The 17,926-nt window shown below is 37.0% G+C and overlaps 2 protein-coding genes across 2 annotated transcripts in view; one reads left to right on the top strand and one right to left on the bottom strand.

The window, feature by feature from the left end:
* Positions 1-10,432: 10,432 nt before the first annotated feature.
* On the bottom strand, positions 10,433-17,398 carry LOC139726973 (dolichol-phosphate mannosyltransferase subunit 3-like). Its single transcript, XM_071637959.1, has 5 exons — positions 17,388-17,398; positions 12,591-12,718; positions 12,046-12,075; positions 11,328-11,405; positions 10,433-10,556 (listed from the first exon to the last, which is right to left on the bottom strand). Exons 2-5 carry the CDS (start codon positions 12,711-12,713, stop codon positions 10,503-10,505), a joined length of 285 nt encoding a protein of 94 aa, XP_071494060.1. The 5' UTR covers positions 12,714-12,718; positions 17,388-17,398; the 3' UTR covers positions 10,433-10,502.
* Positions 13,693-17,926, top strand: part of LOC139726982 (queuosine 5'-phosphate N-glycosylase/hydrolase-like) — a 35,886-nt gene continuing 31,652 nt past the window's right edge. The window contains exons 1-2 of the mRNA XM_071637966.1: positions 13,693-13,730; positions 16,393-16,427. Coding sequence (XP_071494067.1) covers positions 13,693-13,730; positions 16,393-16,427 — 73 coding nt within the window. The remainder of the gene's footprint in view (positions 13,731-16,392; positions 16,428-17,926) is intronic.

The following is a 17,926-nucleotide window of genomic DNA, read 5'->3' on the forward strand; positions in this document are numbered from 1 at the left end:
CCCCCCCCCAAAAAAAAAAAAAAAAAAAAATTCTCTTTGACATGTCCTGTCAATTACCCCCCACTTTCAATTATTTGGTAACACTTGACAATGTGTCCTAATATAAGAGATCACTCTTTCTCCAATGAGTGTCCATTGCTTGACATGGACTCTTCAAAACAAGTCTGCTATGAATCATATAATCTTTGAATATTTTTATCTCTATAAGCTATGTGAAAAAAACAAACATATTAGAGACTTCTATTTATTCATAATTCTAACCCTCTATCTTGTATTACTCACATTTCACTTTCAGCAACAATGTACTTCAAATTCACACACTGATGTATGCATGTAGCTATATTTGTGTGACAGTGCTATTTCTAATATCATATTAATGATCATAGTGACAGTATGTGAATCAAACACTCTGCTGTCAGAGTGATTGTGTTCTACATCTGTTTGTAATCCAATAAAATTATTGCATTTAAAACAGTATAGATTACATACAAACAGTAAGCATGCAAATGCCTTTATGACAAATTGACATTATATCTACATTTTTATATCATCGTATCCAGCAACCATTTTGTTATTCAGACTACAGTTGGTATGATGTGCAATTGTAGCTACTGATCCAGTGGTAGACGATTGTTATGTTCAACGCAGACTGTATTATTTCATGGTGCTTGGTCTATATATGCATTACTTGTTTTGTACTGGTATTCTGAATGTTTACTGCATTTTGCAGAGATGTGTTGTTGTTGTTTTTTTGTACACTAATTCTCATGTACACGTACCTTGGCTGTCACATTGCTCAACGAATGAAAAATCATGTTTAAGTTATGAACCACAATGAGGCTGATCAAATATTGATATGAAGGAGGTGTGCTCCTATATATCCAGGTGATTTTTTATGTTGCAATAAATGATGAACAAACATGAGCAGTGGAGATATCTATTGTTATTGCTGTTATCACTGATATTATTATCATATCCATCATTATTGTCATTATCATTACTATTCTTACTATCTTTGTCATCATCATACAATAGTAGTCATATCTCTACCATTACACATTTTACATGTAACTATATTTAAATCGCAGATATCATATTTTCAAATACCCAGATGCCATGACTTTGTGGTAATGTGTGGCTATGGGACTATTTGGTCAACTAGATATGACACTATTAATGGACAGACATGGCTATTGAATTGAAAGGTTGGTTTGATAGGTGCTCAGGCCAGAAGTAGTGATATTTCTCATGTGAACAACAACATACCCATACCGTATATTCATGTAAGATTCATGTATTGGTAAGGAGGTCCTACAGGCATCTTATCAGTGTTCAAGGTTGGGTAATCGTGATTTCCATAATGCATTTTTAAAAATTTATTTAGAAGAGAACAGAGCTAGTCTAGGAGGCAAAATCTCTCCACTTTCCACCGGAGTGTATCTTACTATCACTTAAATAGAATTACCAAAGTGTAAAATTATGGTAAATGATTTTAATGCTCCACTTTCAGTACCATTGTGTCTGTGTGTCTCCTTTGGTCCAAATCCTTGTGTTCTTCATGTGGCCAATCATATTCTTTCGACTTTGTTTTTGTACTTCCTATTCTAAGTGTGGCTTTATTTCCCCTCTTCTCCCCACTTTTCCACGGAGAACCTCCAATTTTTTCCCTCTGTATTATCTAATTTCTCTCATTGTGTGCTATACAGGTGTCTCCTGTTATAAGGAAGTCCTTAGGACTGGCATTTTTTCTTTTGTTATATTGAAATTTTGTTACAGCTGAACAAATCAGGTAATAAGAATATATAATAATTTTGGAACCTGCATTTTCGCTACATTGTAACAAAATTTCATTGTAACCGTGTTCGTTAATATCAGAAGGGCACTGAATTTAGTCTCTACATTCTTTTTCTTTCCTCACAAGTGTTAAATTTTGTTCTTGTTTTGTCATGATCTGTCTGGAGCAATCCTGTAAATCGTGCAATATGGATTTTTCAGTTTGATGTGACTTGGAGGATGGTAGCAAAGAATATAATTGTGTACCTGTGTACAGAGATAGTTCTGATTTCCCTCATATAATTAATAACAGTCAACCACGACTATGAGTACCACGGCAACACATTGAAGACTGATTTTATTAGTTGTAGTGATAAAGTTTCCTCTTGCGAAAATCTGTTTCAGGATATGGTCCACAAGTGTTATGCATTTATATTCATGTACATTTTTATATCTATGAGGTTGTTTCTTTGTATGTGGCTATTCCAAAATGTCTGGCATACCAAAGGTCATAGTTGATGAACGATGTTTTTCAAGCTCAGTGTAATATGAGCACTTCATATATGCTAGTGCCTTAAAGCCCAGGTGTGTATCAAGTCTTTTCATGTGATTTTACTGTGCATTGCATCACAATTGTAATTTGTCATCCCACCACCTGTCCTCTATTTATGGAGTGCATTAATTCCTTGTGTACCATAAATGCGCTGTCCAATAAAAATGTTTATCAAAGAGGACTCTATCTGGTTGTAAGGGCATGAGCTTTCTTTTTTTTTTACCTTTACGAGGGATAAATAATTTTTATTCAGCAGTGTTATTAACACCTTGTGTGTGAAATAGTCCATATTGACGTACATAACTGAATAAATGCCCCACACACCCTTGACTTTTTAAAAACAGTATTCAAACTCTGGACTATCCTAAAAATCATGAGAACAAAGACCCACTGCATATGATCTTCAGCACCTCAATTCAATTCAATTCAATAGAACATTTATTTCCAGATCAATTCGTGTATAAACAGCAGTAACAATTCAGTAATGACAAACTGGAGGTGACAACTCAGTAAGCACAGCTTGAAGTGAGTGCACCTTTAACATTTGAAAATGTAGTTGAATCTGATTGAAACATAGCTAAAAAGACATTTTTGTTTAAAATACACATATTTACAAGACGAAGTACAGATACACAAGAGACTAAAGCTAGGGATGCAGGAGGGAAAACAGATAGGAAGAAGGAAAAAAAGAAAGAAAAGAAAAGAGAAGAAAGAAAAAAATACATTAAGGAGAGGTAAAGAGAACCTAAAACACACACTTGTAATACTATAACAAACAAGGCAACATTGTACATACATGTACATGTATTTCATTTTAGTATAATCAAGAGAAATTTAGCAGCCCTCACTATAGACTACCTTATATGGATGAATACAACTTTCTCTTGAGTCTTATCTTAAAACAATTTTGAGATGGTGCATTTCTTATGTCTTTAGATAAATTGTTCCATTTCTTGGGGCCCACAAAACGAATATTATGTTGGTAAGACATGGTTCTGGGTCTGGGCAAATGCATTAATGACGAGGAGCGTGTATTGTATTTATGCACATTCTGATTGATATCAAACAATTGAACAAAATGGTCAGGCATAAGTTTGTTGACACACTGATATACAAAAATACATTGCTGATAGGTGGTGATATTTTTCAAAGTAAGCAATTTTAGTTTTGAGTATAACGGGCCTGCTTTAGATTTCGGGTTTGCTCCATGTATAACTCTTACTATTTTATTTTGCTTTGAAGTCAATTTCTTTAGACTGGACTGAAAAGTACTTCCCCACACCATGTTGCAATAAGACAAATAGGGCAGAACAAGAGTGGAGTATAACATCCGTAATACATCAGTAGGTAACATGTAGCTTAGTCTGGATATAATACCAATGCTCTTTGATATTTTTTTCTCTGTCTCTTGTATATGAGGCTTCCATGTTAATTTGGAATCTAAAATAACACCAAGAAATTTAGTTTTCTCTACCCTGGGAATTTGAACATCATTCAATTCCACTTTAACAAAATCAGTGTCGTATGATTTGTTACGATTACTAAAAACAATAAAGTTACATTTGCGGGGGTTAACAGATAATCGATTTGCCTGAAACCATGTACACAATTTTGAAAGGCTACTATTTACTTGATCTTGCAAAGAAGGAAGATCCTTACCACTGAACAATATATTAGTGTCATCATCATATAATATGTACGATGAGGTATCGGAATTAGAAACATTTCCAATGTCATTTATGTATAATATAAACAACAGTGGTCCTAATAAAGACCCTTGTGGAACTCCACATAATATTTTCTTTAAGTCTGATATACAACTGTTATATTTTGTACATTGGTATCGATTGGAGAGGTAGCTTTTAAACCAATTGTATGCTACACCTCTAAAACCATAGTGCTTAAGTTTAGCTAACATAATATTATGATTAATTGTGTCAAAGGCCTTTGACAAGTCAACAAAAACACCAATAAGAAAGGAATTTTCCTCAAACGTATCAACAATCTTATTCGCAATGTCAGTTAGGGCCATGGAAGTTGAATAGTTGCTGCGAAAGCCGTACTGATAACTACCCACAATATTATTTTGATCAAGAAACTTAACAGCACGGTTGTAGACAATCCTTTCCAAAATTTTCGAAAAACAAGGAAGCACTGAAATTGGTCTGTAATTTGACAATTCACATTTGTCACCATTTTTAAACACAGGGGTTACACGAGCAATTTTCAATTTATCTGGAAAGACTCCTGATGATAAAGATAAATTGAATATATGACATAACGGTTTGCTGATTTCTTTTATTGTATGTTTGATTATACGAGGACTGAAATCATCAATTCCAGAGGCAGTATTATTCCGAAAAGAGTTGACAATGCTACATATTTCTGCTTCAAATGTTGCATGAAAATAAATGGTATTCAAACAAGGGTTCACCAGATAACTCATAAAGTTAGAATTATTTTGTGGTATCAACTTATCAAGATTTGGACCAACCTGAGTAAAATATGAATTAAAAGCATTTGCAATTTTGTGAGAGTCAGTAGTTAATTCACCATTACATTTCATTTGCATATCAGTAACACATTTACCACCTCTATTCAAAAGTGTATTTATAAGATTCCAAGTTGCTTTAATATTACTTCTATATGCAACAAATTTCCTTTCAAAATATTGTTTCTTCACATTTCTTATTGTAGCATTCAGAGTATTTCTAAAACGTTTATACTTTAATTCATTAAAGTTGCTTGGTTTACGCATATATTTCTTATATAACAAATTTTTATATTTGATAGAACGTAAAATACTGTCAGTCATCCAGGGATTAAACTTTCTTGCACACCGACTTTTTTTCTTTAGGGGAAAGTGTTTATTATATAACCCTGACAGAACAGACTCAAAATAATCATAAGCTTCGTTAACATTTTCCATAGTATACAAATTATCCCAACAGTGTGAACCAAGTTCAGTCCTGAAAGCGTCAATACTGTCTTTGTTTACAGTTCTCACATAAATATCACTTCTTGGTCTGTCACTTTTTATTTGATTTAGATCAGTTAGCTGGAAGACAGGTAAATGATCAGTAATATCACAATACAACAGTCCACTTTGAATAGGCTTATTGAACTGGTTGGTAATAATATTGTCCAACAGAGTAGTAGTGGCATTGGTAATGCGTGTAGGCCTCGTTATAAGAGGGAGACAATAGTTACTAAAAAGTGTGTTAACAAAATCAGTTACATCATTATCCGTGCTATATTTTAATAAATCAATATTAAAATCACCCATAATATAAACTAATTTGTTTTCTTTCAGTAGCGGAGAGATCTTTGAATCAAAAGTAACATTAAAGTTATGCGTATTTATACCTGGGGGCTTATACATAGTGCCTATCACAATATTTTTTCCTACTGATTGACAAATCTCAATAAAAATAGATTCACACATACCATCATCACTAACCAGATCAGGTCTCTCAAAATAGGAGTAAGAGTCCTTTATGTACAAACCAACTCCGCCACCTAATTTCCCACGTCTATTATAACACACAGAGTTGTAACCTGGTATATTAGGCAGTTTGTCGGCATCTTTGAGCCAGGTTTCAGATAAACCAATAACATCAAAGTCAAGTTTAAGCAAGTTTATGAAGTTTAAAATTTGATCAAAATTCTTCTGAACACTTCTAGAATTGAAATGTATTGAAGAGAAAAAAGCTTGACTAGCATTAGCATCCTTAAAATGACTAACAAAATCATCAATATCATAATACTTGGATTGTAAATCATAGCAATTTTGAAAAAAATTTGCATCGGGATCAAGACCCTGATTTTGTAGTAGGGCATCACCAGCTGAGAGTACGTCAAATTGTAGGCCGTCCAATCTATTCTGGCTGGCACTATTTCCATGCATATCATTTAACACAGATTGAAAATTTAGTTCATCAAGATGATTGAAAGGTAATATATTAGCAGAACATAAGATACAAGAGGAGTAAGATTCATTCCATACCAGCGGATCAACATAACAATTGCATAGATTGCAATAAGGGATTGCATTCAATTTATCCATAGACATTGGTAATAACTACAGTGTTCAATAACAGTAAGTCATTTGACGAAATACCAGATACACTTGTATTTGAATGGAGATTATAGTGGGTGTTGCCATGGGAACTATACACACAAAACACTAAAACCGGAAGGACACATATGCACATGTACAAAAAGTCACACAGCAGTGTGGTAGTAAAAAAACTAGCAAACATGTCAAAATCTGACACAAGCATTCAAGGTTAAATGTAAAAAATATCTCCAGCCACCACTTGGCCTGGGCTGGCTATAAACACCCAGGATACACAGTGTTGTTATTTAGTGTCAGGATAACAAAGAAAGAACATGTCATTGAAAACTTGACACTAAACACATTATTGTTTATTTTTTGACAAGGTAGAGAAATCTTAAAGAATATTCAAATGTGTCAGGTGTAGAACCTTACCTGAAATAGTGAAGGACTAATTCAAAAAACAAACAAACTTGGCACCAAATGATACACCATGAGAAAATGCATTTTTTTTTTCAGGTTCAGCAGGGTTACGTCTTTAGAGGCAGTTTAATCCTCATGGGTATTCCATCTAGTAGAGCCTTTCTCTTTCCATTTAAGAACAACTTTATCCTCCTGAAGGACAATCTTGGTGGAGACACCTCTATCCCTGCGAAGCTTGTAGGCTTCTGTTGCTAGAATACTGCGACGCATTTTAAGGGCAGGAGGTAGATCTGTCCTCACCGAGATCCTGGGGTACTGAGGTGGCCCAGATTGAGTGGTCGAGGCTCTTCCACGTTGTCGCTGTAACTGCTCGAAAGCATTAAGCACTGCATCTCGGTCAGGAATGGTGAGAAATTTGGCAATGATGGGGCTGGGAGCTGATTGGGACCCCGTGGGCTGAGATGACCCTCGGGATGCATCATTTGATCTGTTGCGACGTGGTAATCTGTGGGCATTTACTATGGAAATTTCCGCTGCTCGTCTTTCATCGAGACCGAGTGTGATGAAGTAAACTGGGATGTCTATGGTGTATTTTTGTCCACATATAGCTGGAATGGTCCTCAAAGGTATTTACACACAAATGCAACTGAAGTACACACACACACACACACGCACGCACACACACACACGCACACACACACACACACACACACACGCACACACACACAAATGTACCAATGCAGTCCTACCACATCATTCATGACCATGAAATTGAAGTTGAAATATTATCCTTGAAACTGGAAGATGAAATATTGAATACTGTTACTGTAGTGTTTTGTCTATTTGTAATTCAGATCATGACGAAAAAATAAAACATTTCAATGTAAAAATATCTGAAATACTTCTGTATGTAGCAGAAATGAACTCCCTCACATTAGTAATCAGCATACCAATCATTTAATGCAGTGTATTTCAAATCACACATATAAAATCACAATTCTAAAAAGGTACCTCAGTATACGTACACGTACAATGCCACTATCACAACCCTCGTTAGTGCCATGTTATCACCATTATCCTACCAAATTGCCATGGAAACTTGGTATAATTATGCCCTTCAGAACAGAACATTTTGTATAACTTACCACATATTTTGTTTTGTCAGTTGCCAAATAAAACGATTTTGTCCCATTGGTACCAAGGAAACATTTTACCATAAGTTTCTTTAAGTAGATACCATCACACTATATTTTCACTTTACCATATCAGAATATAATTACCAGTGAGACTACCTCTTCTCTTAGCACTAATGAGTGAGATTTGACAGTCAATGAAATTTGTTTGGCATATTTCAAATAAATGTAATTATAGAATACAACAAAACATCATAATTTAAAAAGAAGCGTACAATACCACCGACACCATTCCCCAAAAGAGAGAGAGACAAGTTCTTGAGGCAAACCACAGCCTTCGGGATTTCATGTCCAAATCAAATCACTGACATTATTTCACTGAAATTATACAATTTGTACTTGTCCCACATATCAATAACTCCGCTGGCACACAATCTTCCGCATCTTTTGATATGCCTCTATTGCGCTACTCCCAACATTAAGATTTTACATATTTCACGTACATGTACTAAAAATGCACACAATTAAAACAAGAGAACAATAAAACCAGCACACAATGCTACTAACAGACATGTAGTTTTGAATCAGAGATGAGCGAGTTCTCAGGGCAAACCAAAGCCGTGAGAATATAGTTTTCTCGTTAAATCACTGACATCATCTCAGCAAAAAAGGATGGGACTATACCAGTCCCACATATCGCTACCAACTGGCAATTTTCTGTATCTTTTGATGTACATGTATTTCATTACGCCACTTCTCACAGAAGAGGTTGCGAATTTAATCATTCAGAATAAAGCCAATATCACTAAGAGTGAATTCCCCATTTTCTCTGCAAGCGGCACAGAGTAAAATCAAGCATCAGAAGAGCAGAAATTTCATATCTTTTTTATAACAAAATCATCACCTTAAAGAATCTCCAGTCAACCTACACTCGGATCTCAACTGAATTAACTCTTGAAATGAAGTTAAAATTGAAAATTGAACTGTCTCTTCCACCCTTATTTGTAATTGTTAATCTACTACAATAATAGCAAATAATAACTACCCTTGGTATTACAAAGGGTTGTACACATAGCTGCATGACCAATTGTCACAGCAATTGGGGTCTTATCTGTTAGGAGAGTTGAGAGGCAGTGATGTCATGCACAGGGGCCATAGATCAATCCCATAGTGTATAGAGCTCGGGGTAGGGTCAGGGGTCAATGGTCTATACCTCCTTCCTACTTCGACGGGGAGAATCTCAAAAGTGGGATCCTAAGAAATTCTTGTGATGTGCTTTTGTAATAATCTTCATGATTTTTTTGTTTTCATTTTGGTTTGAGCCAAAATGACCCTCCCTACACCCCATTCTGTGGCCCTGGATCTCCTCATCGAATTTACTTCTTTAGTTGTTGCTGATACATTTTTTGTATATCAGTGGTTAGTGAAGACATGCAATAACAATCTAATACATGAACTTTGGCAAGAATTACATCATCTCAAACAAACTACACTTGAAGAACTTCTATGCCATCACTACCCTCTTTTTCATGCAGATTTCACTTCGTCATGACTTCAAATGTCTGGTAATGCAGTTACGTGAATAGGTAGATTTTGCCTATACATAATATACAGATTGCATAATCTGTATTTGTTTAACTATAACCATGGGGTAGCTGGAAAAGGGAATGCAGTTCACATGGATAAAGTCACAAAGAATATTGTTCTCATCAGAGGATATCAATTTGTCTATCAAGAATTAGTACTTTTTATTGCATAATACTACAAGTATAAGTGAAATGATGAAACAGGATAAAGCTTTCACATCTAAGCTCCTCACTACCTTGTTCAAATTTTCAAGAGAGAAAGAAATATGCAGACATCAGATTAAAAGCACATTTAAATTGCTGCTTTGTGACTTGATATCAGCTGGAAAGCCACTAAGTCCATATCTTCTACACAAACAATCATGTGAAATCTCATCTGTATTACTGCAGAACTCCCCTGGAAACATAACAATAACTACCCTGTTCAATCTAACTAGAAAGGGATATGTACATAATCACTCATCACATTGATTATTGCTATCCCACCGAGATACAAAGAGGTTTACAGTTTCATTAATCCTTCAAAAATGGCTGAAACAAAAATATGATATCAAAGTAGCAGCATTGAAATTCTACTGGTACAGTGTATATGTCTACTGCTCTATTTTTTATATGTATTCTCTTAACTCAACAAATATTGTTCCTAATCTGAATTTCAACTCGGTAGTAAAATGTTCATCAAACATTCAGTGATTTGCAAAATTGAAAGATAGATTCATTACAGCAAAGGGCAATTTCCCCTCTGAAAAAAATAAAAAATAAAATAAAATTTCAGGTGGATATACAGTTCTCTCTTCATCCAACCTACATTAGCTGCCAAAACTATTAAAAGTCTAATGGGCTGGACTACACAGAGCACAGTTTATCATACATTTGGTCACTTTAGAACCATGCAATAATTGTATTACCACATTTATACTGTTTGTAGAAAAATATGAGATGTCTGCACATTTCAAGAATATCTTGCTGCGACCTCGTCATGAAAACTTGAATCCTTTGCTGGTCAGATCCTTCCTTGCTTCTAGAATTTCCTGTAAAGAGGAAGGTAAAATGGGATAAAAGCAATAAGACTTATAAAACATAACATATAAACATATAAAACAGTTTACTAAGAGGGATTGATACTTCTGATGATAATTACTGTCTTATTATCAGGCTCATCACTATATCATGGTACAAAAACAAAGGAATATAGAGAGTTGGATCTGCAAAATATCTGACCTCATAATAACAAGGTACCTCTGTATTTATCACACAAGTACAGTCAAAGTCCTTTCGACAATTCAAAGCATATCAACTTTATCTGAAAGCAACTTATGCTATTTATCATTTCAGATTCTTATGGCCTTTCTGTCATTACTCGCGTTGCAGACCCACTGCCTTATAAGCATTACAATTATATTCAAGCACAATTTGACAAAAATTAATACATTGGAGATCCTCTGACAAAAACATCAGTGAATACACTTAACAAGATATGGACAAAGGATAAAAACTGAAATCAAGGTTCCTGCTACATGGTCTTGTCATCTTATATTTGAATTTTGAATGAAATACAAATTGTCAAAATTCTTATATTAGGAGTTAAAATAGATTGTGGCATGTACACTTATGCCATACATGCAAGCACAGAAAGCTCGGAGAGAACAAGTTTGTGTTTTGAGTCAAGGTGTTTGCACAGTTATTGTGCTGACAGTACAGCAGCAAAATGTCAAGAACTAAAATATAACCCTATCCTGAGTATTTTGTCAAATAACTTGCTAAATTTTCTATTCCCTACTAAACCCAATATTGCTTCTCACCTTCTTCAGTGAATCTGCAGCTTCATGGCAGTCATTAAACGTTGCAACACGATATCCAATGGTCCCAACAGAGTAGCACTGTGAGATGAGATGGAGAGAATTTGATATTATACTGTAAATGTGGATACTTATCGTGCAAGCAATTTTTCGCACTTGGCCAAGTAAGAAGAATTTTGTTTTGTTTAATTCCTCAGAATCAAGACATTGCATAAGATAGTGGTACATATAGTCAGCAAAAATATTTCTGTGCTTTTATTTTTGTGCTAGTTTCTGGTTGTGCTATATGCACACACACACACACCAAAAAAAAAATCATTTTTACATTAGTCAATAAAGATGCTTCGTTTATATGATTCTGATTATTAAACAAAATTATCTACAAAGGAAATTCATAAATTCAATAAAGATTACCACTGAAAGGTTTCTGTTTTTCATCCATTACAGATCTAATCATTCAATACAGGTTGCATGAATGTCATGCTTTGTACATAACACACATCATATTATCATGACTACACTTCTCCCCCAAGGTAAACTTTGCAAAGAACATCATAACTTTACATGGAAATTAACACAAAATAAAAAGAAGCTTTAAACTGAATGCGTGCCAGAGGTGACACAGACAATGTACAGACTTAAGTATAAATTCAATTAAGTAATGGAATACAAAATCATGTCGTCAATGTTTTTTTTTTTATCATACATCTATATCACTTACCCCAAAGGCAACCAGCAAATAGACAGGAAACTGAAAGAAATGACAGCACATGAAAAAAAGGACTTTAAAATGAGGGAAATACGTAGAATACACCAATTACATGGAGCAGTATGTAATTGTATGTAAATTTATAAAATCCTGCAAAACTCCACACATCAAAATATTATGGTAATTCATTTTTCATTGACACAGAAATCTAACAAATCACATCTACAAATTGCTTGATAATGAATTTTATTACAACGATCAAAGATAACACAGAGAGCAGTACAAAGCTGCATGCACAAGTAGAATGATGTACCATCCACTACCTATAATTTGTTACCTGATATGCGAGCTGCAGGTCAATATATTTTAGTCTGTTTTTCTTCTACTCATTGCAGTATTACTTGTTTTGGAGTACCAGTCAGTTTAATCACTTCCATAGACAAAACTGCAGCTCAAACAGCTATGTTATCATAATTCCAGGTTGTGTTTTATAGGGAGATGACGAATACTGTGTACTGGAGTTATTTATGGGCAATTGCAGTATGAATAATACTTACAGGCCACACAACCTCTCGTAACCTCTCATCTACTTTCATGGGCAAAAGATTGAAGACGATGGCACTCCATGAACTCGCCAGGAGAACGAAGACAGTAAGCCATTGCACCAGCTTGGTCGCCATTTTACCTGTTTGAGAGTATGAAATAGAATGATCTGACTCTTTTTATAACATATTCTGAAAAGAGCGATCATGGAATGCTCACTGAAATTACAGGCAATGCTTCAAATATTTGACTTGATGATAACAAATTTGCTTCTGCTAACCTAAAGTACATTGTATCTGGAAAATTTGAAGCAAAACAATTACTATTTCTAGTCTTGACTTCATGATAAACGTAGAGGGTAAATTTTCAAATGCAGAAAATCCAATTATTGAAAGGGAGTATTGGGGTTACACTTTCTGAAAGGGCAGGGGACAGAAAGACAGTTGATGTGCAGATGTGTTGATGGTATCAAATTCCATAAATTTAAGTCCACTTTCTGTTTTAGTTCTTTAATGTCCATTAACATGTCCATTAATGTTTGCAACTTTTCTTCATAAAATGTTTTCATAATAATGATCTTAAAACTAGAGAAAGACTATTGATATGTAAACAAGTCGCTGTACACACACAAACATACTCTAGGATCCATGCAGACAGTATATACAAATTGTATTTAGATCCATATATCCCTGAACCATTTCATAGTATGCTCGGGCCTGTACGCCCTATCACATCGCATCTTCTTCTTGTTGTTCTTATTTTCCTCCCTCTGTTTATGCCGGAAATTGGTCAATGAGATTCACATGTTGTAAGACATCAGTCAGGATCAGAGACCTTCCTACAATGTAAACAGCTAATACAGTAAACTTCGGATAAGTCGACGTCGAGTGAGTCGAAAATCACTTAACTCGAAGCAAAATAAAAAGTCCCGATTTTTCCCTATGTATTTTCTCTAAGAAATATGTGGATAAGCCGAAGTACGAAAGTCGAATTTCGGCTGTGTCGAAGTAAAACATTCGGTCCCTTTTGTACAAAATACACATAGTTTACATCACTTGAGCCACAGAAGATTTGTCTGGCATTCTCATTACATTAGAGGAGAACAAAAAAATCGGCATGTCACAGAACCCCATCCCTGATGTGACCTGCTGCAGGTAAGCATGCACACTCAATATCTTACACCGTACCGCTCCGCACGCATGTCGAATACATACACATGTATACATGTATAACCACAGCACATTGATCCATACTTTATCCATACACACAGCACATCCATACTTTATCCATGTCAAGCCAGAACTCCTTGGTCAAGCCAATAGCTGCTTTATTATTTTAGTGACAGGCCAATTGTGGGCAGAGCTTGTTTGTGCGTGCCCGGCTGGCTGTATAGTTTTGTTCAATGGAGGTGGGATGGGCCTGGGAGAGTGTTTTGTCTCAGGGTTGACAGAGATGAAAGCACGCAGCTGAGAGAATGTCTGCCAACAATGGCTACCTATGTTGCACCATAGACATATAGCACATGCACATTGCCACATTAGCGCAGACATTCTCAGAACTACGTTTAACTACTAGTATTGATACAAATTCCATGTTCAATTTAGAACAAAATAAGAACATTATCTTAAAGAATAGACAAATTTGAATGCAAACACACGCACGCACACACACACACACAAGCACACATGCATGCATGCAAATGTACTATATACATGTACATAACTGTGAGTCAAAAAAAAAAATCGACTCTCGTGAGAGTCGAAGTTCACTTAAGTCGACGCATTTTTTTTCAGTCCCGAGAGCTTCGACTCATGCGAGGTTTACTGTATTTCAAAGAGCAGAGTTGGAGAAATTGAAATTCAAGCAAATCATGTTGAATTTAAAGATAGAATGGAGGGAGTACATCAGGATGTCATCATTGACAGATCAGAGGAGGCTGGGCTCATAAGCTGAAAGAGTGGCAAAAGTTGACTGAAATGTGTTTTGGGTGCAGTAATCATTGGTACATGAGCGGTGGTCCAGCAGGCACTTCCTGTTCTGTTCATACGAACTCTTGACGAATTCCTGAGGTTTGAGGTGGAGCGGCAGGTGGCAACAAACTGGACTACAGTCTCATCATCCTCTTTGCAGAGTAGGCATGTGGGTCCACTCCAGTCTTGATCTTATGGAGTCTTGCTGAAGCAGGTAAGTGGATGTCAGGAGCTGGGCTCTTGCTGTCAAGGCCTGATGAATGATATGGGACAGTGGGTTTCAGGGGTAGAGTAATTTCAGGTTGCTTCGCAAATGGGTCCAATGCATCCAAAGTGTATACGGGAGCTGGTTTGAGAGGGATAGTTTCTGTGAGGTCCTTATGTACGTGTCACTGTTGTGATGCCATTCTTAAGTAATGTCACTAATAATGAGACCTTTCCAGTCGAGGTATGGCACGGGCTGGGTGATGAGTTCATCCAGTTTGGGCAGGTTGAATTTAGCCAGAGTGAGCTTCCGAGCAGAGATAGATGGGGAGCAGAGCTAACTGCATGAAATAAGGTAGAGCACTCAAACTTCGAGTGAGTGGTCTAGGCTGAGGCGTTCCTCAAGGTTTTCAGTAGGAATTTCTGAAGGTCATTTCATCAAGAGACTTGAAGTGCATGTACATGTACATGTACATAGGCCAGTGAGGAGTGAGGACACTCCCATCCACAGTAGGGAGATCAAGTACCCCTTGAAGTGAATAAACATGTTTGTGCCTGATCAAGTTTGGCAGTCATGCTTCAGGCTAATCAGAGATGGTATGCATGGTCACCCTGCCCCAACTATCTTTAAAGCATGCAAGGTAGGCAGAAGGTGTTCTATAGATGCACTGATAGTGTGAGGATCAGGCCAAGACTTAACCCCGGGTGCCCCTTGTACACCAGGTACACAGTTATAGTTATACTGTGTGGGCCCAACGCGTTAGCGTTGGGGCTGGTCGCAGTTAGCCAAGACTACGAGTGTTAAGGCCCGGTCCCACTGCACTTACGGATGCAAAGAGGATGTAAAACGTAAAAAAAATCTTGCCATCCGTTGGAAAACGCTACGCATCCACTGTGTACAGAGACTCCAACTTGATGCGTGCAAAGTTCCTAGGGTTGTAGATGCTCTCTGGCGCTATCTAAGGTTTATTTTTTCAACATACAGTACGATAGAAATAAGTAAGAAATCCTTTCCAACGGGAGACAAAGAGCCAGGGCGGGAGAAATTAAATCTCAAGCGGGAGAACGGGAGATTTTGCAAAAATGGGTTTTCGGCGGGAGATCTCCCATCGAAAACGGGAGAGTTGGAGTCTCTGTGTATACTCATCGCATACATGTTTCATAAGCTCTATCCATCGAGCATCCGTCCACTATGATTTCATCCGCGCAAAAAGTTTTAAGCTGCTCAAAACTTTTAGAACGGATGAACTTTCCGCCGTGTACGATGTAAATCCGCGACATATACGAGCAACAAACATTGTATGTCCGTTATCATCCGTTAAACATCCGCTGTATCCTCTGGGCATCCTCGCAACTCATCTCCGCTGTAGCTGAAAACGGAACGAGGGAGGAAAGATATGGTACATGGAACGTCTACACATCGTTAATAGCACGGAAATAGAAAGGATGTAAGCGTATGAATCTCGTATATAAAGTATTTAAAACGGACAAAGCATTTGTTTCTGTTAGGCGTATGTGATGCATCCGCTTCATCCGCTCTGCATCCGCTCTTTCCGCTATGCGTCCGCTTCGCAATTATCCCCGGTAACCCATTCCGAGCTGTCATCCACTTCCATCCGCTTTCATCCACTGCTGGCTATAGGCTTCCGATGAACATCCGTTTAACATCCCCACTACATACTACCCACGTCCGTTCTTTTCCGTTCTGTTTTCGCCAATTTTCGCCAATTTTGTCAATTTCTGGAGCAGATGAACGCGGATGGAGCCACTCTCGAAATTTTGCTCGTCTGCTGTGTCCTTTCTGCACACGTTTCGTGTCCATCGGCCAGTGGGACCGGGCCTTAAAGAGTATGGCTGGGGTTCAAGCACCGGAGAGAGCTAGCATAAAACATGTAGATTCTGACCATAGAATTTAGAAAAGATATAGAACTTGTGTAGAAGGCTAGGTTTTCAGCCTTTTCAAAATGACGATGTGGAGTCAGTTGGGTCGAGCAGCTGCATCCGTGTCCTTTGACCAACAAGTATGTCTAATTCCGCGAAAAACTTCTCACTTAAGTTATAGTAATGACATTTGCTGGGTCAGTTTTTTGCTTCTTTAAAGAAAGGCAAACTGACCCAGCAGCAAATGTCATTACTATAATTTTGATAAATGAGAAGTTTTTTGCAGAATTAGTAGACATACTTATCGGTCAACCGGGCACCGTGTCCTAGACTTCATTTTTTGACATTATCCTGACATGTTCACAGGAGACCTTCTGTTGAATGATCCTATAAAAATAGATAGGGACTTCATCATTTCATTGGATTGCATTGCCTTTGGCCAGGTAAGCACTCACACTCACAGTCACACACACACACCTACAAATTGTAACCGCAGCAGCGACCCCATACGGACAAATACGTGTTACAGCGCCCCGCGACGGGGTTAACACACACACCCAGACTAATCCATGCGACAGCCATAATCAATATTCATAAATAATCAGCTGATAAATACTCAAACTCAATAGGATTATTTTTGCTATAATCTACAAGTTCTAACACGAGTAGCCTATGTCATATGTCTTGCTGCTTATTCATAAGAATGAGGTGTCAATATCATGCATGAGGCATCTCAAAGGTAAGAAAGTAACTCACCTTTCCTGTTCTGTATGTAATTTAACCTGACGCAATTTTCATGCAATTTACCGACGTGGTGGATGTACGACTTGCTTCTTCGACGCCAGATTGATTATATGCTATGGTAAGCCGCATGTGATACTTTCATAATACAAAATACCAAACATACACTGCAGTGAGCTCAGAGGTGCACTTCAAGTCAGTTTTCTGCTGGTCAGGCCCACTTTGATGGATTTGATAGCATATCAGCCACATTTCAGCATTGGTTATTTGTATGAATACTTTGCATAGGTCTACTGATTACATTCAAATTGTGTGCCATAATTGTGAATATAAATTATATGAGTTATTGCCAATTGCGTTCCATAGCTACGTAATAACTGACGAAACTCGCACATGTGAGTGAGCGAGTTACTGGAGCGCTTGAGTGTACGGACTCCACCTCCTTGGTCTGCCAGAGTTGCCCGGCTCCATAATCATGAAGGCAGGGTCTCGAAGAAGCTAGACGCGCGTTGCTGAGAGCTGGTAGCTTGCTTTGGAAAACACAGCGACACGTG

The sequence above is a fragment of the Diadema antillarum genome, unplaced genomic scaffold (assembly GCF_040938485.1).
Source record: "Diadema antillarum isolate AM-2024a unplaced genomic scaffold, OU_Dant_1.0 seq00000107_RagTag, whole genome shotgun sequence".
NCBI classification, from domain to species: Eukaryota; Metazoa; Echinodermata; class Echinoidea; order Diadematoida; family Diadematidae; genus Diadema; species Diadema antillarum.

Bases quoted from the DNA above. Each gene is read 5' to 3' on its own strand.
- LOC139726973 (XM_071637959.1), bottom strand. From the start codon at position 12,713: ATGGCGACCAAGCTGGTGCAATGGCTTACTGTCTTCGTTCTCCTGGCG. The intron at 11,406-12,045 runs GTAAGTGATATA...CTCATCTCACAG, and splicing joins ATTTGCTGGTTGCCTTTGGG to TGCTACTCTGTTGGGACCAT. The intron at 10,557-11,327 runs GTGAGAAGCAAT...TCCTCTTTACAG, and splicing joins CTGCAGATTCACTGAAGAAG to GAAATTCTAGAAGCAAGGAA.